Genomic DNA, 24,837 nt, shown 5'->3' on the forward strand with positions numbered 1-24,837 from the left:
CTACTTTTGGGGGGAAAGTGCACCCTAAAAAAAGCCCATATGCTTGCTTACTGTCATCCTTCTGTTTGTGATAAGTTGTCACCAGAGCTGAATTAAAGCACACAGATAAAGATCCGGAAGTACACCATACTGTTGCTGCTCTAATTTTGCCAGACACATACATTACTTAGAGCAGCTATGTTAAAGCCTCCAAAGTCACCAGCTCTGCTCTCACAGAAACTTCAGAACCAAACAGCTCTTTGCTAACACGGCTCGTCCTTCTGTACGCGCACCTGGTCTGCAGCCCCCTCCCTGAGTCCCAGCGTGTGTGCGCAGAGCAGCCAGATCCACAAATGCAGGAGAAATTTCAAAGGGGCTGAAGTGCCAGTGTCTAATGAGCTGAATATCGCTGTAACAGGTAGTTGGTCAGATATTAAATGTCTTGCAGATGGAAAAAAGTGTCAGAACCCCAAAAAACTGAGCACTTATCTATGTGGGTATTTATGTGGTGTATGTCTTTAGAGAGTGTGTTGATTTAAAAAAAAAAAAAAAAAAAAAATCACACCTGTCTGAATGTTAAAATGATAATATATAAATTGCTAGATTACAAGAAAAATCTGCTGTGCTTTTCCTGTCAGGAATTTTTGTTGTGTATCTCTGACACTTTTTCAATTGATTTAATTTATTCTCCTCTTAAGTGTTTCTTACCTGGAGTTTGGGCATAGGTTGATAGGTGCCTCAGAAGCAGGAATTTGTGGGCTGCTTGTGTTTTTCTTTAGTTATCAAGAGAGCATTTAAATGAGATAATAGTTTGCTGGTCTTGGGATCTGGCTTTTCACACAGGTTAATAAACTGCAGTCAGTCACTTTCTGTGCTTTTTTTTTTTTTTTTCTCCTTAGAAAATTATAATTCTAAAATAAAGTGGCTTAGGGAAAGTGTCCATTATTATTTTTTTTTTTGGACCTTTAAAAACCACCCCCATCTTTCATGTTAAAACACTAATATTTCTTTAAAATTATCTTTTCTGTATTCTTACCTCAGAAGATCAGATTTGTAGCTGGTTGCTGCATACCTTGTTCCAGCTTGGGACCGTTATGCATGTTGTGTGTAATGTTCATTGCACTGTTAAAGAGGGGTTTTTAATGGGGCATATCCCTCAATGTATTACTAACTGAAGAGAGGAGACACTCATAGCTACAACATAATGAATTCTTCTAATGACTGGTTACTCAGCGGTATCTTTCAAATGAAATTCATATGCAGTCACTTACTTTGAAATGAATTTTGTGATTTTAATAGAGAACTGTCCCATCCCCTGCAAACAGCCTGGTTTTGAACAGCCAGTGCTGTTACAGTTGCTGACCTCCGAGAGGTTTCTGCTGGGTGATATGAGGAGATGTTGCTCTAACAAGTTGTAGCCTTATACTTTTTGCTCTTAGCATCTGCTTGCACAGGCAGCAAAAAAAAAAAAGAGCAGTGTGGGAAGGCCTTTGCACTGTTTTTGTTTTACTTGTCCACAATTAATGCCCAGAGCTGCAGGGTCTCTGTTAAGCCCAGAGTTCAGTATGCAGTTTCTAGCTGCTCTCTCATATTGTCCTCATCTCTCCACCCCACGACGATTATTTGTTGACTCTTTTTTTTCTTTTTTGTTACTGCTATGTAGTTGGCATTGGAAAATGCCTGCCATACATGCAAGTCTTACTGCATTAAGCTGAGTTGATTTGCACATGTGTAATATAAGCAGGTTTAACTGTGGGTTACATACTGGTGTCAAAGCACTACCTTGTCAATAGAGTGTAGTTTCCCTCTTTCCCTTTTTTCTTTCTTCCTGTTAAAATATTTTTAAAAGCTGACAGAGACTCTGTCAAAAGGTTTCAAGGCAAAAAGATATAATTTGTTTGGAATGTAATGAAAGAATAATTCTATAGACCAAAAATGGCATAACCAAGCTGAGAGATTTCCTTTGGAGAAGAGACAGCAGGTCTTGTAGGGGCTGTTCTGGGTGAGCATAGCATTTTGCTTCATTTTGAAATTTTGGAAAGGCTTGGGCTAGTAGAAAATGGGTAGCCCACAGAGATAGGACGTTAGGTACGTTAGCTTCAAAGATTACGTGTCAGACTATCAGCAGACTTCCTGACCAGTTATTAATCTGTAGAAAGTGGATTATTGCTGCTCAGAGAGAAGAATGTTATGAGGTAGCTTTGTCCAAATGGTGGGTGGAAAGGTAGTAAGTATAGCCCAGCCAATACATATATCAATAGAGAATTATAAAGAAAACAAAACCAGAAGAGTGATCACAGAAGTGACCGAGCAACTTTTTTTTTTTTTTCTTCTTTTCTGGTTCATCTTGAAACAGCTTTTCTGAGGTTTGTCATAAAAGCTCGACTGTCTTGCCTTGCTCGTATAGTCTTACTGAAGTCAGTTAGCCTACTTGGGTGTGCTGGGAGAGAAAGACCTTTGCTGATAGATGGCAGCAGTGTCTTCAATGATCATTTCTGTGTTCTAGGTTTGTCTGCTTGGTCCCAGCATTCAAGATCTCGACGTCGGATGACTTCGTGTTCCAGACATGAAGATCGAAAACCCTCTGAGGTATTTCTGCAATTAGATTTGCATTTTGTTACATATGTCTAATGCAAAGCACATACATATCTTGGTAATGGATCCATTTCTTCTGAACTACATGTTCTTTTCTTTTTGCTCCATTTTAGCTGGCACCTACCCCCCGCCCCCATGTTTTCTGGCCTGGAGATCAGGGAGTTCAGCTGTTGACACAGCCACTGCCAGCACCAGTTTTTAGCTGTGAATTTTTGGCTTAGTCTGACACACATCCAACATAGCTCTGGAGTCTGTCTTCTAGTATTTTGGGCGCTGGGGTTTATTTGTAGCTTGATTTGTGCAGAGTGAAAATTTATGTTAGGTGCATTCATTTCATAGCTGTTACTGGGCCTCAATAGGTGATCTTTCTTAACATGCTTGTCAAATCAGAAATTTGCTTCTTGACAGTTCTGTCTTAGTGCTTTGAGGAAAACATATCAAGGGAGATGTAAATCATTTTGAACTTTCCAGGGTGGATCAGCTGTTAGTAACACGTGAACGCCATCCAGTTCTTTGGAGATATTCATGCTGAATCTTTGTATCTTCAGGCAAATATGGGACTCCAGATTCTGTAGAGGCTGCAAAGAAAGCATTAGCTTTGGGAGGCAGAATTTCTTGGGCTTACGTGCTTAGCCAGCACAGGTGCTTCTGATGCATTAGTGAGTGGTTGGTGCTGAGAAAAAACATGCTTTGCTAGTCTCCCTGATGGCAATGTACCTAGGTCCTGGAGAAGAGTTTTCATGGGAAGACTCCCATTCATTGCTCAGTCTGTTAGAACTTCAACTGGAGAGTTTACTGGTGGTTTTTCAATAATTTTTTGATTGTTGGCTCTTACGGATTTTTTTGTGACTGGGCAAAACCTATCGTGAATTTATTCTTGTTGATGATAGGATTGCTTTCCTTAATTATCTTTTGCATCTCCCTTAGAAGTAGCCCCTAGACCCATTTTTGAAATCTACTTCATGAAAGGCTATCTAGAAATAATCTGAGATAATTATGAATCTTGCTGTTGTCTGTCTTTGTGTGTTCCTGTTTTCTCCTCTTTCTTTCCTTGCATTTGTTGGCAATATTTCTTTACAGTTTTGAGCTGTTCTCTCCATTTGTCTTCTCAACCTGGATGGACTTTTCCTGTACTTCCCTCTAGGTCTGGTCCACAGTAGTTTCTCCCCTCCCTCCCCCTCTTTGCGTTGTCCCTGCTTGCCACAGCACACTATTCTGCTGATAAGTGTGCTGGCAGAAAAGTGGCGCTTGCTAAACTCCCCGGGTGAAATTCTAGCTTCATTGAAGTTGGTGGCAAAATTCCCATTGACTCTAGTGTGGCCAGGATTTCACCCCTTCACTTTGAAGTGCTTTGTGCTTCAGAGAGCCAGCAGTTCTGTAAGCTCCTCTTTGCTCCGGGCAGTCTGATTGCATCAGAAATGAGAGCAGAAAGAATGGAGTCACAGGGCCACTGGCTTGGGAAGGAGTTTCTTAGCTGTCAGGTGCTGTGTTAGCTTCTCTTCTTTTGTGACAGCTTTGTGACAAATTCATCTGAGAGCCTGAGTGGCCCTCAGATTGAGCAAGTTTTGCATCCTATTTTATATTTTAAGTTTTGTTTTCATTTGACTGCTTTATTTCAAATCACTTAGAAGTGCAGAATCTCCTGGCCAGCCGTGCTTATTTTGTGAGCCAGTTTACTTTTTGGATTATTTTTCACTCCTTGATTGCAGCCTCACAAGACTTGTAATTGGATTAAAACATTTTCATTATATTTCATTACCTGTATTCACCCTTTCCTTCATACTGTGATACTATTCTTTATTTGTTAAGGGTGGTGATTTTTTGACAGGTGTTAGTATAAGAAAAAAGTCATGATTTGATGCTACCTTTTATGGCAAACCCAGTGTTGAAACAGAAACATATGAGACAGAAGTGGGGGTATGTGTGTGCTGGGAGGGAGGAAAGGCTTCAAAACATGCTGTTTGGAAAGGCAAATCACACTTTGACATAAGAAGTACAATTAACCATCAGATTCATTGTTTCTCTAAAATACTTCCCAAAAATCACAGATAATCTATTGAAATTTGAGGTGTATTAATGGTGCATGACAAGTTGCTGTCCTTGGGAGGCCTGCCTAGTTAGTACACTATATAGATCTGGTCCTTCCTCAGCCATATGCAACAGTTGGCTAGAAGCAACCTAAAACAGCCAATATGGATGTTGATTTGGGGCTGGGCAGAGGAGTAGGAGGTTGTGTCGCTTTCCCCAGGGGCAGCTTTTGGAGCACTTTCCTGATAATCTGCCTTTTCATTTGTAACTTGCAATGCAGAGCTGCGTAGATGCTGACTCTGCCTGCCATAAACTAGGAAGTCTGCAGGGGAATTTTTCTTACGATGTTACTTTTCTTCTTCTTGCCCTAATGGTGTTCAGGTTTTGTAACCTGGTTGCTTTTTAATCGTTTCCTTTGAATGCGGCATTGAGCAGTTAATATTTGCAAGGAGTTGTGGAGATGAGGAGTACTGAGTGCTATTGCTGTCCTCTACAGCAGCTTTGCCTTACAGGGAGAGCGGGTGGGGAGAGCTGCAAGATGTGTAGACAAGTACAGGCTTGTGGTTCTTATGCCTATGATATCACCCTTTGCTTTCTGCAGTGCTGACAGGCAGTGGCAAACCAGGCTGAAGCTGCCACAACAGCAGCACAGCGTGCCCCCTACAAGAGTGAATCTGTTTTTATTTCATTCTGTGGCTTGTTGAAGACATCATCGCTGCTTGTTTATGACTGCTGACCCCAAAGTTGCCAGACATCCTGCTGATTTTAGAGGCTGATGCCTTTGCAAAGGCAAAGCAAAATCATGACTATGGTGCAGAGGTGTCTGTAGCTGATAGAATAACAAGCACCTGTGCTGAGCATGGAGCTGCCACCAGACTTCCAGTTTGGAGCTTACTTTACTTGATCTTTTGGTTATTATTTTAAAATACTTGCACAAAGAGTCATCTCCTTAGAATTTCCTCTTGCGTCTGGTCACGGTAGAGTCACGCCTTGATTTCTACCACAGGGAATTTCTAGAATGCTTTTGGATTAGTCAGAGCTCCAATAATTAAAAAAGCCTTGAGGCTTGGTCCTGCTCTCTCTGAAGCCAGCTGGATCATTGGTAAGGGTGCTCACGTGGGGCAAGGCTGAGTCTTCCTTATGCTGCTGTTTTAAGACTCTGAGTTCCTGCAGCTTTTATTGCAGCCAAGAGGGAGGTGAAAGTGGGTAGCACCATTCAGCATCTTGTCTGCAGTGTGGGGGGAGCATCAAGGCTTGTAGAGGAGTTAGCTGCAAGTCATTGTATCAGTATTTGCACCTTCTACCACCCCTTTCCCTGCCATGAAGCTAAACTTTTGTCCTGCAGTAGGCTGGGTTAGTTCACTGTTGATACAGTGACCTTGTTATGCACTGTGCTCCATGGTTACCCTGGAGCTGTGAATCATAGAGTGTAAATATCAAATGTCAGTGTCTCTATTTTTCTCTCTTGGTCACTCTCTTTGCAGGTGTTCAGAACGGACCTGATCACTGCCATGAAGTTACATGACTCCTTCCAGCTGAACCCTGATGAATACTATGTGCTGGCAGATCCCTGGAGGCAGGAGTGGGAAAAGGGAGTTCAGGTGCCAGTTAGCCCAGGGACCATCCCAGAACCAGTAGCCAGGTATAGTTTGGAGGAATGTAAACAAATACACGTACATTTATGCTAGCAGCTTACGTCTACATTGCCTTGGTTTCTTGAGCTTTATTCTGTGGTATCTAGCTAGGAAGGACTTGTTTCTCAGGGATGAAGAGCAACCTGCCTCAGCTTTTTGAATGGTCAGAGAGGTCAAGAATCAGGCGTGTTCTGCCTATGTGTAGAAATATGAACGTCAGAGAATCATTTTTGGCATTATGTTAGGAAGGAGTGTGATGACAGGGCCTCAAAAATAGCTTCCATTTTTAAGCCCAGACTTGACCTCACTCATGATTGCCAGAAGAGTCCTTGTCTGACACTTCTTGTGCTTAGTTCCAAGCCAGAGGTTCCTTTCAAGGAATCGGTTAGACAAGCCAGATTTAAAGGATTGAGAGAATACAGCATTTGTTCTGGTTTTATGCTGTTTTCTGGTCTCATTTTGTTTACTAACTTAGAAGTTTTTTTGTTACACAACATTTCAGCTGTTTTAAGAACCATCCAGATGTGCATGTAACTAAATACATTGATGTGAGATTTTCCAGCTCTTATCCAAGGAAGCCTTATTTTCCTTCTCTTTGTTACATTCAGATGTTGTTTTCTGTTTCAAATTAAACGGTATACTTGTAAAGGCAGGAGCATACTGCAGCAATCTGGCTGTTTTATGGTTACTTGGGATTGGAGTTGGAGAAAGTGAGGAAAGTGAGAACTATTGCCATTTAATCATACTGGATCTCTGTGAGTAAGTCCAGTCTGGCTCATAAGGCATTAGTAAATGACCTACCAGTGCTAGTGGGGCCACAACAGCCCGATCTCTCATACGCAGCTAAAAAGTCTGGGCGACACTATGCTGCCTCTGTCAGATCTGCACCTGCCAGCTTTAACCTTGGAGTAGGGGGGGTACAGGGGGACGTTGTTAGTGCTTACTGTGTCCTGTGCAGCAACCTGCAGACTGCTGCACTGCCCTGCCAAGTCTGTGCAGTGAGGAACATGGCTCCACTTCAGGTAAATCCTTTCCTTCCTCCTCCTCCTGAAGGATTGGACCTGGAGCTCTGAGGAAAACTCAGCACTTCCTCCTCTGCTCTGCAGTTCCGGACGTGGGAGCATACTCTCTCCCTGCAGCGCCCATGGCCTGCCCCACACTGACCTCACCCAGTTCCCCCTGCGTTAATGCCCACATGTACATGCATGCTCACATTGCTTTCTCTTCACTGCTTTCTCAAGGTGTCTCCCAGTCCTGCAGGAGGGGCAGGAGACCTGTGGGCTTTAGCAGAGGGAGACCTTCCAGGTGCTCCCTGGATCTGTCTCGCTTCTGGGGAGATGGTTGGGTGGTTATATCAGGTCCAGGTACTCACTTAGGAGAGAGTCATTCTGTGCGAATGGCCAGCAGGGGAGCTGCTCCAAGTTTAAGAAATTAAAGGGGACAAGGCAAAAGGGCCCTTAAAGTTGTAGATAGAGGCAGGAGGCACCACTTTTTTTTTTTTTTAGGTGCTGAGCTGTCTTGTATGGTCCTACTGGTGAGTACCTGCTGGTCAGAGTGGCCCTCTGATACCTAATTACTATCCTGTCGGCCCCTCGAAAAGCACTTGGAGAGCCCTGCTGCAGTTGGGCTGGAGTGCTGCACCTATTCTGTGCATGGCTTTGGGAAGGAAGGGTGATGTGACTGTAAATTGAATCAACAGTAGTCAAATAGTCACTCATGTAGAACAGAAGGAAAATACAGTACAGGTAGCTGATGCTAACAAGGGAGAGATCCTGGAGAACCAAAGGCTTTGCCCTTGTAATGTCTGGTCAGGGCAGGGAGAGTGGGTCCAGAAGCATGGGGAAAGGAGGGAGTCAGTGTGGTGATTCAGCGTAAGTGTATGCTGATGATTCAGCTGAATGTGCTTTTTGGTTTGTAGTAAGTGTTACTGCTTTTGTATTCTTTCTGTCACAAAGCCGAAGAGATGCAGATGGTTTGGTTCAAAGCCAAACTACCTGTGCTTATTTCTTCTGTGCAACCACAGTGGTATTTAGGCAGCATGTGCAGGACGCTGCCCAGAGATTATAAATTCCACATGAAGAGGTACTCAGGAAGGGATTTACAGCACCGAAGGTTCAGAAAACTGTGCCCAGTTTAAAATAAATTGTGTGAGATGTAGTAGTCTTTAATGTGTTAATACCACGCAGTATGGCCAGGAACAATTCAGGCAGTGCCGTTAGCTCTGCAAAGCCATTTGGGTTCTGATTCATCCAAAGGTCCCCTTCTGCACCTCAGAAGCCCCAAATTCAGCATTTGACTCTCGCCAACCATGTCTCAGATTGTCATGTGAGACAAGCTAGATTGGGGAAGATGTAGGCTGTGCAGGGGACTGAAATAGAGGCTTTACTGGGATCTGTGTATGTACAGGTACAGTAATGGCAGATCAAGGTATCTTCCTGGATGGGAGGAGGAGTCAACATGTTGGGCCTCAGGTCTGGGCAAAAATAGGGCAGAGGACGTCCTGCCTGCTGTGGAGCTTAGGCTGGCCCCAGCAGAAAGCTCTGTGTGGAGGGTTCCATCTCCTCCCTTGTAGGACTAGAGCATGGAAATCATCAGTACTAGTGCTGTGACTGGTGCTGCAGGAGGCAGTCATTTGGCAGCGTGGCCTGGCGCTCCCTGAGGTTGAAGCATTATGCCATGAAGTGGGTTTCATCCAAACTGGGTTTCAGTGTGTGCAGTTAACTGAGAGAAGGTGGAACATCCTCTGCGAGAACTGCACTGCCGCTGAACCAGTGGAGTTAACTTGCTGTTTGGAAGCGAGCTGTCAGTTTGCTGGGAGAGTGACTGCTGTCCTTCAACTCAGGTGCTTTTGTCCCAGTTCCTGGCTTTGCAGAGTTGCAGCCCCCCAGGAATCTAACCTAGAACAAGTTATGTGCTGTAGGTACTTTGCTGTCTCCTGAACCAATCCCTGTGGTCAAACAAAATTTCATATAGCTGGCAGCTGAAATACGCTTTCCTACCTGTTTGTGGGCCACCTGGAGCCTTCAAAACCTGAGAGAAGGTAGTTCAGTGGCAGCTGATCAATTACTTGCTCAAAGGTTTGGCCCAGTGTGATATCAGTGATTGTGAAAGAGGAAATGCAGACCCAGGATGCCAGAGCTTGGATCTGCTTGGGTAAGTGAAGGTGAAGCTGATGTAAACTACTGTTTCTCTGTGGAAAGCACTTCAGAATTTCACAAAGATGGCAACGTTGTAGGTACGCAATAAAAAATTTACTGTAAGAAAGAAAACGTTACATATAGTAGCAAGTATTACTTTTTTTTCTTGAATTTTCTTGATCTTGCTACTGTAGTTAAACAGATGGATTAAAAAAAATCTTAGAACTTAGCATCTGTGTATATGGCAGCCATCACTACTTAAAAACAGTGTGTCTTCTCTAGCTTTGAAACGGGTAAGAATTTCAGGTAAGAGTAGCCAGAGCTCTGTCCTCTAATCTTTTCATTTTATCAATGATTTTGGTAATGAACTGGGTTTCTAGACAAAGCCAATTAATTTTTCGTAACCTTGCCAATCCTTTATAAAAGCGCACTATGCTGTTTTCAGTTCTCATCTCACTGGTACAAGACATGCTTAGAAGATTGCTGATAGTTGCTAGCCACTTAGAATAAGACATTTTGAATTCTCTAGGCACAAGTCACTCAGCAACCTGGCATAGCTAATGTGTGTGTGTGTTTGTTTTAGGATTGTGTCCGAGACAAAAGCTGTCACGTTTACACGTCCCAGGAAGTACATTGTTTCATCAGGTCTGGAGCCTCCAGAGCTGGGCTATGTTGACATTCGAACCTTAGCAGACAGCGTGTGTCGCTACGATCTCAATGATGTGGATGTGGCATGGTTGCAGCTTGCCAATGAAGAGTTTAAAGAAATGGGTGAGCAAGCAGTGTTTGGGGTTTTTCTTGTTTGGTTGGTTGGTTTGGGTTTTTTTTTTTTTGTGTGTGTGTTTTAGGGTTTTTTTTGTTTTTTTGTTGTTGTTTGTTTTTAGGCTTGCAAGCTTGAACAGAGCTGTAGGGAGGGCAGTGGAGGGAAAAAGTGGTAGAGATAAGAGGAGATAGTAATCACATGTGGTTTTATCTCCTAAGACTACTGATATTAGACTTGAGATAGCCACTGGAAGCCAGACCTGATATGACTGAGCCCTAATTTATAAGCTTTCATAACTGCTGAGTTGTATCTGCTTAGACAAGATCAGAGTCTGGCCACACAATTTTGTTCTCTGCTGCATTCCTTCTCATAAGGGTATTCACACAAAGTTCCTATTCTGCCATCACTAAGGTTCCTCATCATCACGTAGACCATTCAGGTAGTTTGTCCAGCTGGTATTTTCTGTTTATTTTTTCCTCTGCATCACACATCCATATCCTCCCCTTTGGCTAGTTATGCTCACTGTAAAGAAGGTAGACAAGGAGTCTTGGGCAGTTTAAAGAACCTGTGCCAGCTGAATTGCTCAGGGAATGAGACAGTAAGGAATTTCCGCAGTGATTTATTTGAAGAACCTCCCAAACCTTTCTGTGACCATGTGCTCCTGTTCCGAAGGAGGAAGAATGAGCTGTCACAGTGGGGCCGACTGTTCCCTTTCGTACAGAAGGACTTGTGTGTTATGTGTGGGAGGGGGTGGGAGAGCATGGGAGGAACAGGAGCATGTCTTTGGAAAGATTTGTGCTTCAGGAGTGGATTTCACTGGAACTGAGGAGGATGTAAGTCAGCACAGAACTCCGACCACACTGTTTAGATAAGGGAAAAGATACTGTGCCAGATGGAAGAGGTTTGGACATGTCGGTGAAGGCTGCTGACTTTTTCTTTTTTTTAGCACTCTGGCAGTTCCCTCTTTTGGGTTACAGTTAGTCTTTTGGGTTTACCTGGCTGCAGTCTGTATGTGGCATGGCTCAAGACTGGGCAAACCACAAACTGACCATTTACAACTTTTCAAAAAGTTCCTCCTTTCTGGACCCACATGTGGAAGAAACAGACCAGCCAGCTCTGACCTAGTCTCTTACTGAAGCCTTTTTTCCAGATCTCAAGTCAGGCTTAGTCCTGTTCGGTGTTAGACTTAGATGATTAAAAAAAACCAAAAAAAGATGTAAAAGTTTAGGTCACCTTTCCAGTTGTCTTCAGGAAAACAGCAGCAATCCCCCTTAGCTTTTTTTAAGGAAAAATTGAAAATAATTTGTATGATTTGTAACTGATATCCATCTATCTGTCTCTTCAATGTAGAAATCTCCTCTATCTTTATTTCTGTTTATTGCCAAAACCAGTGGAGAGCTACCACACTGTTACAGTGTGGGAGTGACTAGATTAGTGATTTATCACACAGGAGGGGTTCTTTCTGGTGCAGGTTTGTACCTGTACTTGGAGCCCCATTGAAACCACCTGAGCACACCCCAGCTGAGCCCTGAGTGTTTTCCCACTGGATGGGATAGAGGCGGAAGCTGTACCAGCTTGCTCGCCATCAGGACGTCCCGCTTGCTGTGCGGGTGCAGGGTGCTCTAGCAGGGAGTGCTTCACATGAGCTCAGCATGCCTGATGGCCAGAATGAACCTTGTGGCTGGTGAAGAGCCGGTGTGGGCCTAAGGTCCCAGGGACATGAGATACCACAGCCCAGACTGAAGCCTTGTCCTTCTCCCTTTGTGCCCCAGCAGTCAGTACTGCAGGCTTCCCCGGGGGATGTGACAGGTAGGCTCCTGCAGTGCAAAGGGCAGTGCCATGATACCCAGGGTGTAACCAGTGTGCCAAAGAGACCCAGAGGTGTGTAAGGGCACCTCTCTGCAGCAGTCATAGGAGATGCTTGACCACAGCAGCAGTCTGTGTCTCTGGGTGTAGAGTGCAGAGCAGGGACTGAGGCTGGGTTCGTCAGATACCGGTGACAGGAGAGATTTGCATCTATTTAAAAGCCTCGGGTTGTATTTGTGGCCTGCGTTTCCTGATCTCTGCCAGCGTATCAGGAGGGATTCCTTCACTTACCATTGTGACTGCAGGGAACTTGTTTGGGGCTTTTGTCGATAAACTCAGGATGGCGTTGGTCTTTGATTTAAATCAATCTGGGGTCTGTCACACCAACATGAACTTTAACATAGGTATTGCACACTGAACTGAACAGCTAGAATTTAATGAGTTTGATACCTTTTGATATGCTGTTTTGATTTGTTGTAGTTTGTTGCAGTTCATTTTCTCTAAATCTTGACCAACTCAATCGTGCTGTGCGCAGACAGCAGGAAATCCTCCTGTCCATGCCAGGCAGTACACAGTGGGTCTTAACATATGTACTTGGGTGCTCTTATCAGACACTGCACTCCACAGATACTCTTAAAGGGCATTAAAAAGTGAAATACTTCTTGATCTGCAGTTGTAGCATTTGCTTTATGATGTCCCTGCAGCTATGAATTCCCATGTTTTCTTTGACATCTACTGAAATGCTTCAGATATTGAAAATGTATATTCTTTCTTTAAAAGAATGAATCTAAACATTTGAAACTAAACTCCAATCCCTCAATTCCCTTCTGTTAATCCTTCTAAATATAAATGACATATCTCTAAGGGCTTTTTATAAAGTGATAGCAATCATGAGGATAGAATTCAGTGCTGTGGCAAACTGGTCTTAAACCCTCTGGTTTTCAGCCCTGTCATCACCTGCTTTGCCAGTGTAATGTTTCTGGGCTGCAGGGCAAAATTCACTCTGTTCACCAGAATTTTGGATGTTCCCTCTTGCTTTCAGCTTTCAGCTTGCTAAGTAGGAAACGCTCTGCTCACTGCCACAAGGATTTACCTGTCAGTAAGGGAAGTTGTGTTGTGTTTCTCTTCTCTTCTGGTTTGGGAGCACTAGAGAAGCTTTTTCTTCTTCATTTTGTGGAGTTTGTGACTGAGTTATTCGCAGTGAGAGCTGAAGGGAGGATTTTCTCCTTAAAACGCACGTCAAGAGGTTGCCATCTTCTGTATGTCACAGTAATGTTAGGTATTGACAACTGGACCAGAAGCAGAATATCCTAAGCCTACACTTCACTGCAGTTATTTAAGAGTATGGAAATTCTTGTGCTAAACTGACTTTGCAAGGGGAAATGATTATTTGTAGTAGCACAGCCTTTTCAGTTACACAAGTGTCTGCGTGGCATGATTTTGTGGTAAAGGTCAGCGTGGTACCAACGTGAAGGTATTACAACTAGCTCATTCTCATGGCAAGGGAGAGATGGAATATTTTCCATCTGTTAGTTACAGGTAGAGAGGTGAGGACTGTGCTCTCTTTTGGTATTTTCTTGCTGCTTCTATAGTGGATTTTTTTCAGACCTGTAATAATCATTTAAAATAAATTACACATTTGAGTTATAATATCTTATAACATAATCAGTCCATAGCTGTAGTGTCATGAATACAATTTTCTGATGGTCACTGTTGGGGGAAAAAAACAAATCTCAGATTCAATGTTGCATTTATTATAACTGTGTTCTCCACTTACTAAAATAAATTTATTTATTGGTATGGCAGGGTATGATAGAGACCTTAGTCTGGGTTGTGCCCTGTTGGGTCAGGACTTCTAAAAAGACACTATTAATTTGCTACAAGCATCATACCAGATTTTGTTTGATATATTTCCCTGATTGGTGTTTGTCCATTTTTAGTTCAAAATACTCTCAAATCTGTCGCCAAAAAGTCAACATTTGGGTTGCAGATTTGAAACAAAAATCATAGATAGTGCTGTCCAAGGAGAAGTGAAAATGAGAACAAGACCAGGAAACCAAAATCAGAGCTGTCTGTGAAAATTCTTCTGAGGATTTTGAAAGACTGATTTTGATAACTCACTTCTATTAGTTTAGTACTGTTACAAGACCATGTATGTTTTTAGTGTGTCATTTTTTATGCTTTTCTTAGTTTATGCTGGAGTAGCCATGATTGTCTAGGAAGGAAACGTGTGGAGGTTGCGGTGGGGGGGAGGTGGGCAATATCTAATCAGCTATTGATTAAAAAAAGAAGCTGGAGTTGCGTGTGGTGGTGGTTGTTCTCTTCAAACAAGTAATAAATCCTGTTTCCCAGGGATGCCTGAGCTGGACGAATACACTATGGAAAGGGTCATAGAGGAGTTTGAACAGCGATGCTATGACAACATGAATCATGCTATTGAGACGGAGGAAGGCCTTGGGATTGAATACGATGAAGATGTTGTCTGTGACGTCTGTCAGTCTCCAGATGGAGAAGATGGCAACGAGATGGTGTTTTGTGACAAATGCAATATTTGTGTGCACCAGGTACGGCAGCCAAGTCACAGTGGGGAATGCAGGGGTGCTTACAGAAGCTTCTCCAAACCATTAAAGTTTAAAGATAACAGACTGGATTTTTCCGGTGACAGTCATTGCTCTATTACATTTTTCCAGAGTTGACCATTGAGCAGTGGGATGAGTTCAGAAATTATATAATCAAAAATTACATGTAATTGAAAAATGTCATGCTAAGAGAGTTAAAAGATGATACTGCATATGTGTGAAGGAAGTTACAAGATAAAGCATAGTCTCATGAATACATACAGATGCACATTGTTGTATATTCTCATCTGGTCACTTCTCTTGCTATGTTCTTGCCTTTGTCCTCTTTCTACATGCTTCTAGATACCTATAGTATCAGCAACTTAGACTGAGCAGGGAGGAAAAAAGAACTTTCAGGCAATTGCTAGGGTCACAGACGGATTTATCCTAATAATTTTACCTTAGTGAAGAACCTACTGAGCTGAGCAAACAAAGCACCATTATGTGCCACCTTTTGGTGGCAGTTGAACAATTTTTTTTAGCACAGAAGAACAGATGCTATTTTAGAGAAGAACAGATGCTATTTTAGCATATCTGTTCCTTGGCTGCTGCTTATTGTGGAAGATACCTTCCTATCAGCCTGTCCTCCCTTTCCAACTTTAAGAAGATTGCTTTGTCATTCAGAGTTAGGAAAGCTGTGTCGTCTGGTAAGCAAGACAGCATTTTCTTGCTTGTGTTACTTAAATGTATTTGTACACATGGTAAAGAAATATGAGTACAAAAGCAGTAAGGTACAACTGGCTATCTTGCAAAGTACTCCAAGAGTAAAGCTGATGTTTGTAGACCTGTAGCTGTTCCACCTTAATCTCTAATCACACCAAATCTGAAATTTAAAGAGGATTAAAATTGACAGTAGTTTGGATGGAGGTCTCCATAAAGAAACAGTCTTCTGAGGAAAGTGATCTTAATTAGTCACTATGCTGCACTCCTCCCTCTGAACAAGAAGTAAAAAAACCAATGCTCTGCAATAACATTGGGTGTTGCACAGCGGGGCTCTTGAATTTCTGGTTCTTGCCTTTTGAATTAGGTACAGACCAGTTCCTGTTAGTTGTAGTCTTTCTGATACTGAGCTTCATTGTAGCTCACTGCTCACAGGGCTGTCTGTCAGTAGTCCCTTTGCTCTTCGAGCTGGTAAAAATATTCTTTATTTTCCCAATTGAAGTGTGGGCAGTGTTTTTTTTACATTAACAGCTGGTGATGGCTTCCTGCTCTTCTCACTGAAAGGAAAAATCTGTTTGGGGAACGGGTAATATGGTTCGCTAAGTTTAGGAAAGCATCCTGAGGTGCTCCACAAGCTAATGTTTTTATATATATTTATATATGTGTGTGTATATAAAATACATACATGTATAATATACATGCACATAATATGTATACTATATATAAAATATAGATGCATATGTGTATATATTTTATATACATTTCAATAACATTCTGAGAGTTGTGAAAAGCTACATGTAAGCAGCTAAATAACTGGAATGCATGTTGTTTCCTCTCTTTTCTTTCCCTTCTCTGTAAATGGGAGCACAGGCATGTTACGGGATCCTGAAGGTGCCAGAAGGCAGCTGGTTGTGCAGGACCTGTGCGCTTGGCGTTCAGCCCAAGTGTTTGCTGTGTCCCAAGAAGGGTGGCGCCATGAAGCCGACTCGGAGTGGGACCAAATGGGTCCATGTTAGCTGTGCTCTGTGGATTCCCGAGGTAGGCCCCAATCCGTGGGAGTGCCAGTACTCAGGGTTACAGTGACTCTGGGAGAGAAGAAATCTAGTTAAAAACATTGCTCAACTTAATGCATGTTGCTGCAAGGACTGTAACATGTATGTGATGCTTCTTAGAAAGGCAATATAAAAGATAAAACAGAAATGCATTTATTTTCAATTAGATGTAAGATCTGACAGGATGATCCATCATAAAGAAAGTAAGCATGTTAGCTTTGTCAACCATAACTAGACTTCAAAAAGGATAACTGCTGGCAAAGGTCATTATAGTGAGGGCACAAAATACTGCTTTATTTTGTAAACTGAAATTTAAAGGTGAGTAAGGGGAGGTTCAGATGTAACAGTGAGAATTCTTATGGGTTCTGATAATCAAAATATTCATCCTGTCCAATAATTTTAAATTGGTGGTGCTCAGTTTGTAACTATTTTGTTCCAGTAGTGAAGAACTGACTTTTTTTAAGTAATGTTTGATTTTTAGTTCTTTATAAATTGAAGAAATTGGAACATGCTAATTTGGTATATGCCCTCAAGGAATTAGATTCTTTCGATAAAATTGCATATCTATTCAGTTAACTGTATAGTAGTCACTCTGTTTTTAAACTTTTTTCTCTTAGGTGAGCATTGGCAGCCCAGAAAAAATGGAACCTATTACGAAGGTTTCTCACATTCCCAGCAGTAGATGGGCATTAGTGTGCAGCCTTTGTAATGAAAAAGTTGGGGCTTCAATACAGGTAATTAAGTAACATTAATATCTGTGTGTTTTGTTTTGTCCATATTTAGTAGATACACAAAATGCGTATCTGCAGTAGAATTTTTTGATTTCTTTGTTGTTACTATGGATTTAATTGCACACAAAGTGCTTTTGAAAGTCAGTATGCACGAACTTTCTAGTAAAATTTTAGTAATAATAGCCAAGTCGTCGTCTTAGGCTTCCTAATTTTCTATGATGTACCTCACACATGCAAACTGAAGCTTGCATGCTGAAAGCTTCTGTGCTGAAACCCATCTGCTGATCCCTATTAGGGATAAGGTAGATATGTTAATGGGAGTTGGGTATTTCCTGCAACAACTTGACTTTCGAAGGTGCTAAGCATCCCCAGCTCTCACTGAAGTCAGTGGAAGTGAACACCTTTTACTTTGATGATAAAACTAATTGTATTGGCTAGTTCTAGCTTTGAATTTCTAATTTTAGGCACAACCTAATGTTGGAACATTTTGGCTGTGAGTGTAACTGGGGTTAGAGTGAATTTCAAGCTCTGGTGTTACTGCTAAGGAGGCAGTGGTACTACAAGTCTTGGGTTAAGAAATTGGTTTTTTTTCTGTTACTGTTGGTATTTGTTGCTGCAGCTTTTAATTTACTGAGGAGTACATCTGACCTTTTAATATTAGGCTTTTTGAACAGTAGGAAAGAAACAGATTGCTTAGCTAGTCTGCCCAAGATTCAAGCAGGCCACAAGCTGAGGAAATGAGCCCCACTTCCTCCATTGGTTGTGGGTAAATTCTGGAGCTTTTGGTGTTTTTTAAGGAAAATAAGCCTCCTGAGTGTGACTTTCCCAGTTTACATCCCTATAGAAGCAGTGTCAGTTTTTTGAGTCTTAATACTCACTTTAGCACAGGGATGATGACTGTGTAGAACAGCAAGACAGGGCAGAACCAAAGAAACTAAAATCTCTCCATAGTTCCATAGCCTCCATAGTACCCCCTCCCCCCTCCAAAAAAAAATCCCCATATGCAATAAATAAATAATCTTCAACTGTAAAGCCAGCATGAAGGTCCTGTTTCATACCACCAGCTTGCATTCTTGGTGCCATGCCAGCATGTCTTGCTGTGTACTTTGAGAATTCTCTGTGGTTCCAATTGGATATGGATTCAGCATTTCCCACTCTAGCATGGGAATTGTTGCTGCTCTTAAATAACTGAATTGATCTGCACCAGAGCATTTCAGACTGGGCACTGTGACTTTTCTGTATGCATAATTCTATCAGTCTGTTAGCTGTAAAGTACTTGGGGATCCTCTGCAGTGGAAAATCACTCAGAGATGTTAAGTAATAATTTTGAGAGCAATTTTAAAATCTAGAGCAATTGAGAAAAACACATTACTAAACCCCACGTTTGTGAAAGAGGACCTGTTCAGCTTGCTGAGAGATGAGGCAGAAGTTTGAACTTACTCTGGAACAAATGATGAGAGGGAGTAAGTGCAGGTGACCTACTTGGGGCAAAGTAGTATCATTCTTTAGAAAAAGATAATAAAATATAATGTAGTGTTTGTGGTAATGCTTTTCACCTTCAAAGTGCTTCAGATACCTCAGCAAAATGGTTCTCAGAAAGCTCCCCGAGACAGATAGGAAGATATTATTGTCTCTATTTTACAAGCAGGAAATTTGAAGAAATAGAGCTGTTATTACTTTGTGGTTAGCCTAATTTTACAGAATCCGTGATGGTAAGACCAGAATTGGGACACACAAAATCCTAAAATCCTACACTTTTTTACATTAAAACTTATCCATTTCCCGTTTTCCTCTGCCTGCTCTGAGTCATTTGATGAGGTTGCCAGAAAAAGTTGTAAAACAGCAATGCAGCAGGAGCTCCAGTGAAACCTATCAGTCTGTTTCCATTTAAGGAATGTATAAAATAGTAAATGTTAAGTAAAGAAAATAAATCTGTCCACAGCATATAAATTTGTAAACATAATACCTCCTTGCAGATCTGTTCCCTTCCTCTTGGCAGCTCTTATGTAGTTGAAACTGTTTTGTTCATTTTTCCAGACCTGTTCTGAGGGGCAACTATAGTAGTTTTATGTTGAACACAGAATATTTCTATATGTTAGTGTGCGGGGAAGAAGGGGGTGTCCTCCCATATTTCTTCTGATAATACCTCTCTCTCCCTTCTAGTTATGACACAGGATGATGTGCAGGCACCATGGCTGCCACTTTAGATAGTTCTACATTTTAACCTATGGGGGGAAGGAGAGAAGAAAATTACAGTTTTGCCTGACATCTCGTAGGAATTGTGTAAATCTTGGTATCATGAAAGATAGGCGTGAGAAATATTTCACTTGTGTTGTGAAATTTTTATACAGCAGAGAAGAACATTTTACAAAGTTGCTGTCATATGAAAGGAAGTAGCATTAACTGGCTGAACTGAGAGAGATTCTCCAGAGATGTTACGAGATGTTCACAATAATTAGAAAAGCCAGCAGCTGGAAGTATGTGTAGGGCTGGGCAGAGAGCAGCTGCAGTAAGCTGGGAAAAGCGAAGACTGCGTTTTCTTCCAAGTTCAGCAGATTTCCTTCCAATGAGACAGGCTTTCCTCTCTTCTCCCAGTAAAACATGACCACACTAGGAGCTAATTATTTGAAATGATAGCAGCTTGGAGACCATGGCTAAAGTATTCTTTTGTATTATTTTGATGTCCAGTTGGGCTGCTCTTGCCCTGTTTGTTAATGAGAGAAGAAAGGGCAAAAGGTGCTTTTTTTTTTTTTTTTTTTTTAAACTCACTTTATATATTGATCTTATTAAGCAATGTTGATTTGAAACTTCTGCAGTTTAAACTCCAGTGTACCTTTTTGTGCCATCTGGCTGCTGAGTCAACCTGAGCAGGAAAACCCAGAGGAGAAAGATATTTGGCTTCTTTACAAAGTACTGTATAAATATCCTAGTGCAATGAATTTCTTTTTAAGGTTAGATGACTTGGGTTAAAGTGTAGTTTTGTTCCCTCCTAGTTAACGTCAGTAACATTCATTTCCACTTCTAATTATTTTCACTGGGGACAGAAGTGTGAGTTGATAGAAATACATTTGTGTGTGTGTGTGTATGTAGGAACATATATTTAAACCTTTCAATTTATGGCTGGTAATAACTATGACAGCATTTTGCAAGAGAAAATTATAATTGAAATGAAGTGTTAAATAAGCCGAACTAGTGCCAATCCATTATGGCTAGATTTCACTGGGAAGGATGAAAAATGACAAAAAGAAAAAAATTTTGAATTGCCCCTTCTCTTCATCCCCCAGGTGAAGTAAAGGCTACAGTCAGTGAAGCAGTGATTGACAGTGATTTAATATTTGACATTATAAACTTATGATAACAAGAGGAAAAAATACACTTGGTTGAAGCCTTTTGGGTAGCATGGGTACAGGTGCTAGGAAGGACTTTTAATTAAAAGTATCAGACTGGCCTGGAGCCACCGAGATGTTTTTTTCCTCTCTCTCATGCTGGCATAGTCAAAGGGGGAATATTTTGCTTTGTGTAACACTGCTTTGAGTCAGTGGCTCCAGTCACTGTAAGAACTGTCCTCATGTGGATTTGCTGGTTATTGAATAGTGTGATTGGGCCAGGGAGGGGTTAACCACCCCTGTCCCACTGGGTCACTTGATCGTTGCCTGGATTGAAAGCACTAAATTGTAAACCTAATTAAAAGAGAACAAGAGAGTACATGCAGCTGGGAAGCAGAGCCCAGTAATGTGGTTGTTCATCCAAAGGAGTCCTGGCTGCTCAAATACTTACAGGCAGTGTGGCTTTTAAAATTTATATTTGGTTAATTTTAATTTAATTTCTGTAGTGTTCAGTGAAGAACTGCAGAACAGCCTTTCATGTCACCTGTGCATTTGACCGTGGCTTGGAGATGAAGACCATACTGGCGGAGAATGATGAGGTCAAGTTTAAGTCATACTGTCCCAAGCACAGCTCCACCAAGAAAGGGGACGACGAGCCCCTCAGTGAAAGCCCAGGCCAGGAGAATGGGAATGGGCTTCAGGACAGCTCTCTTCCTGCCCACATCGACCCCTTCCACGGCATCGATCAAAACCAAGAGGAGGCCCACAGAGTCAGCGTCCGCAAGCAAAAACTCCAGCAGCTGGAGGACGAGTTCTACACGTTTGTTGAGTCTTCAGAAGTGGCTAAAGTGCTACGGCTGCCTGAGGAGCCTGTGGGATTCCTTTACCAGTACTGGAAGCTGAAGAGAAAAGCCAATTTCAATAAGCCCTTGATTACCCCAAAGAAGGATGAAGAGGACAATCTGGCCAAGCGAGAGCAGGATGTTCTGTTCAGACGACTGCAGCTCTTCACGCACCTCCGGCAGGATCTGGAGCGGGTAAGCCACTGCACTGCCTGTGCTTGCACCATGTGTGCTGGGCTTTATTAGCCAAGTTAGTTACCAAACTACACTCTCAGTTGTTGCCATTGCACGCAGGCACTCCCGGCTTCCTTCTAACTCAAAGCTATATTGTCACTTGGTAAAAGACAGTTACACTAAACTTCTACAGGGCAAAATGGGTTAAACCAATTACGCTTTTCAAATAGTAGGTTAGTCCACAGGGTTGACAGGTCTTGGCTTGCAGTAGCCAGCCTTTATATAACTGGATTGTCATATTTTAGATTATGCTTTCTTATTGCTTACATCGATGGCTCTGGATGGCTGTTGGCTGTAGTGCAGCAACCCCACAGGTAGTGCCTTTTCTGCCAGTGGGAGCTTTCTTTGGTCCTTACTTCTAATGCACTAGAAAAAAGATCTCAAAACTTATCTTGATTTGGAGCCAATCTGTTTTTGATTGACACAGCATAGTAATAGAATGATGTTTCACTGGGCTATTTGTGTGGTAGGTTTGGTAGGCATATGATATTCCACTTAATTAGGTTTTGAGTGTTTGAAGAGCAGTTTAATGGGATCAGTTTGGTGTTTAATCTTAAGTACATCTGACCCTGTAACAACCTGAATTCATTACCTTTTGTTTCTGGATTAACTAGTAGAGAGTTTAAGGAATGTTAGGGCCAGAAAAATTATTGTGGTTTAGTTTGATCTTGTGTGTACAGCATGTCTTGGGCAGGCTACATATGGAACCTGACTCAGAAGGTCCTGCCTCAGCTCCAGTAACTAACTTGTGGGTGAACTAGGGGCTCTCCTTCAGAATAGTATCCTGTCTTTGAATCAGGACTTGAGGTGCTCAAACATCTATTACATCCTTTTGTAAAAGGTCCTGATGGCTAATTAATTACTTTTCTAATGAATAGCTGCAGTTTCTTTCTTTTTAAAGTGTTTTTTTCTAGTTTCAACTTCTAGCCAGCAACTCTTCTTTTGATAGATTAGGGATTTGACATTTACCAATATCATCTTCTGTTTCTGTTCAGTGTGTTCGAGATTTCCTTTAATCTTGATCAGCTCCATAAAATGAGTTTATCACTGTGTTCTCTGGATCTTAACATATTCTGTATCCTTTCCATTTTTAAGTAAGTGTGTGGTGTCAAAACAGGATACATTGTTCTAGCGCTACTTTTAATATTTTACTGCTCTGTTGTTCTCACTGATGCATATATCCAAGATGATAACCTCTGACAAAAATGGCTCCCAGTGTTGTTCCTCTTCAAGGTAAAGTCTGGTGGATGTAATTATGGATGTCATTAATGACAGTGTCATCCATCTAGAAACAGATTTTGAAATGGTGGCATCCGCTTTACCTAAAAACACAAGTAATTTTGTGGACCTGACATGTCTGTTTTTCTGCAGCTGGGATCAGGCAGGGCAAGGAACAAAATGCCATGAACTGTATCAGAATGGATATCGGGGTAGATGAATCTCTTAAAATCTACAGAGTAATGAGTTACTTACTTAACACTTTCTTAAATCACTGGGTGTGCCTGGACTGGAAGCCTTATATAATAGCAGGGCCTTAGCAAAAATGATCACAATTGGTAAATGTCTGCTCCTTAATGGTTTTGAGATCAGCCCACAAGGTTATAACCCCCAGCATGCCATGTTGTATGCCCCTGTGCTGCACTGAGAGGAGAGCCTTGGAAGCCCCCACATACGGGCGTCAGCAATGCTGAGCAGTCTCCTTGTTGGACAGAGAACTTCCAAGTTCTAGGAAAGCTTTTATTATGCTTGTAGGGAGTGGTGATTGTGCAACCAGGATTTTAGAGCGCTGTCTAGATTTAAAAAGTCAAAATTTGAAGGCAAAAATGTAGTTTGTAGGTGCCATAGCACAACAGACTTGCATGGATTAGGAACAGTAATAAAGAGATTATTTTGACTGGTCTCAGTTATTTTTAGAGCACAGGCAGGCCTGCTTCCATTTTGATCCATCATACTGCAATGGAAAATTTGTTAAAAAGACTGGTTCTCTTGAATACCTCTCCACATTTTCATCATGTAAATTATTTAGTATAATTCCCTACTGTGTTGTCTCAAATAGTAAGAGACAAATAAATAGCACTAGGCTGTTTAGCATTGAGTATATTTAAGCATTTCCTGCCTTTCTCTTGATTTCTGCATATTTATGATACAAGTGTTCACAGAAGTTATTTCTGTACTGTGGGCCCCCCAAATTTGATGGACTAATCTCTTGGTTAAATGGTATGTAATACTCCTTTCTAAGAAGTGTATTGAAGGAGGTTAAAAACTGAGATATTTAACTTGTTAAATGGTATACACATACATAACACTTTTCAGAATAAGTGGAAAAATCTTGCTGAGCAAGAGATTATTATTACTATTATTATTTTTCAGACTACAGATCTCTAGCATCATAGAAATACAATTTCTGTAAAACTCATCAATTTGATGCCTTCTAGGTACGTAATCTCACTTACATGGTGACCCGAAGGGAAAAAATCAAGAGATCTGTTTGCAAAGTCCAAGAACAGATATTTAATCTCTACGCAAAGCAGTTGGAACGAGTTTCAGGTATGCTTCAGTGTTACCTTTTTCACATCTAAGGGTAAGACCACAGGCACAAGCATTAAAAAGTTTGGTTAGAGACTAATTACTTACTTTGAAGGACAACAGGACCTTGTTTATTCTCATTAAAATCTTGTGTAGTCCACCATGCATCAGCAGATTGGAGAAAAAATGAGAATCTGTGTAGCTCTAATGGTGGTCGCATTGCCATAGAAACTGGTATGTCTGTGTTCTTATCCATAGGGTACTGAATGGCTTGCTGGTTCAGATCCTTTCTGGTGTGATTTTTATTTTTAAACTAATGACTCCTTATGACAGAGACATGCAAGTGCCATACGGTACCCAGTAAGTTTGTGGTTTATTAATGCTGCTATGTTAGTGTTTAATATGTGTTTCTTTGCTACCGTAGATGGTAGTTTAAAGAAATGAATTTGGAAAAGGTAGCAAATAGGTTTTGAAACAACGTGGTTTTCTTTCTGCCTATTCTCAGTGGCAGAATGAGATCTCCTCAGAGATGAAAAACTTTTAAAGTGATTAACTAGACTATCCTTGAAGTATTCAGTAACAATACAAATTTTAGAGAAAATTGTCAGTCAATCAAAACCATACCTGCTGGCTGCCTCCCCCACCCCTGAGTTTTTTCTGTCTTAGTGCATGCAGCAGTGTTGGGATTTACATTCACCGCAAGTATAACAAACAGGTGCAGCACTGCTATAAGGAAGGTAACCCCCATGGGCAGTACATAGTGAACCCACTACATAGGCACCCGCATAGTCATGATATACTGCTGGATAGGCCACCAAATGCCCATATATGCTGAAGAATGCCTCACTGGCATGAAGAATAGAGTTAAAAATAGGTGCGGTTCAGAAAAGTGGTACATAACAAAGA

At 41.5% G+C, this 24,837-nt stretch overlaps 1 protein-coding gene across 4 annotated transcripts in view; it reads left to right on the forward strand.

The window, feature by feature from the left end:
- Positions 1–24,837, forward strand: part of JADE1 (jade family PHD finger 1) — a 51,089-nt gene that overhangs the window by 20,214 nt on the left and 6,038 nt on the right. For all 4 annotated transcript variants that reach the window (XM_067297724.1, XM_067297725.1, XM_067297722.1 and 1 more), the window contains exons 3-10: positions 2,486–2,568; positions 6,087–6,244; positions 9,957–10,144; positions 14,295–14,506; positions 16,091–16,258; positions 16,890–17,006; positions 20,836–21,366; positions 23,841–23,952. In XM_067297724.1, coding sequence (XP_067153825.1) covers positions 2,486–2,568; positions 6,087–6,244; positions 9,957–10,144; positions 14,295–14,506; positions 16,091–16,258; positions 16,890–17,006; positions 20,836–21,366; positions 23,841–23,952 — 1,569 coding nt within the window. The remainder of the gene's footprint in view (positions 1–2,485; positions 2,569–6,086; positions 6,245–9,956; positions 10,145–14,294; positions 14,507–16,090; positions 16,259–16,889; positions 17,007–20,835; positions 21,367–23,840; positions 23,953–24,837) is intronic.

Source organism: Apteryx mantelli, chromosome 5 (genome assembly GCF_036417845.1).
Source record: "Apteryx mantelli isolate bAptMan1 chromosome 5, bAptMan1.hap1, whole genome shotgun sequence".
Taxonomy (NCBI): Eukaryota; Metazoa; Chordata; class Aves; order Apterygiformes; family Apterygidae; genus Apteryx; species Apteryx mantelli.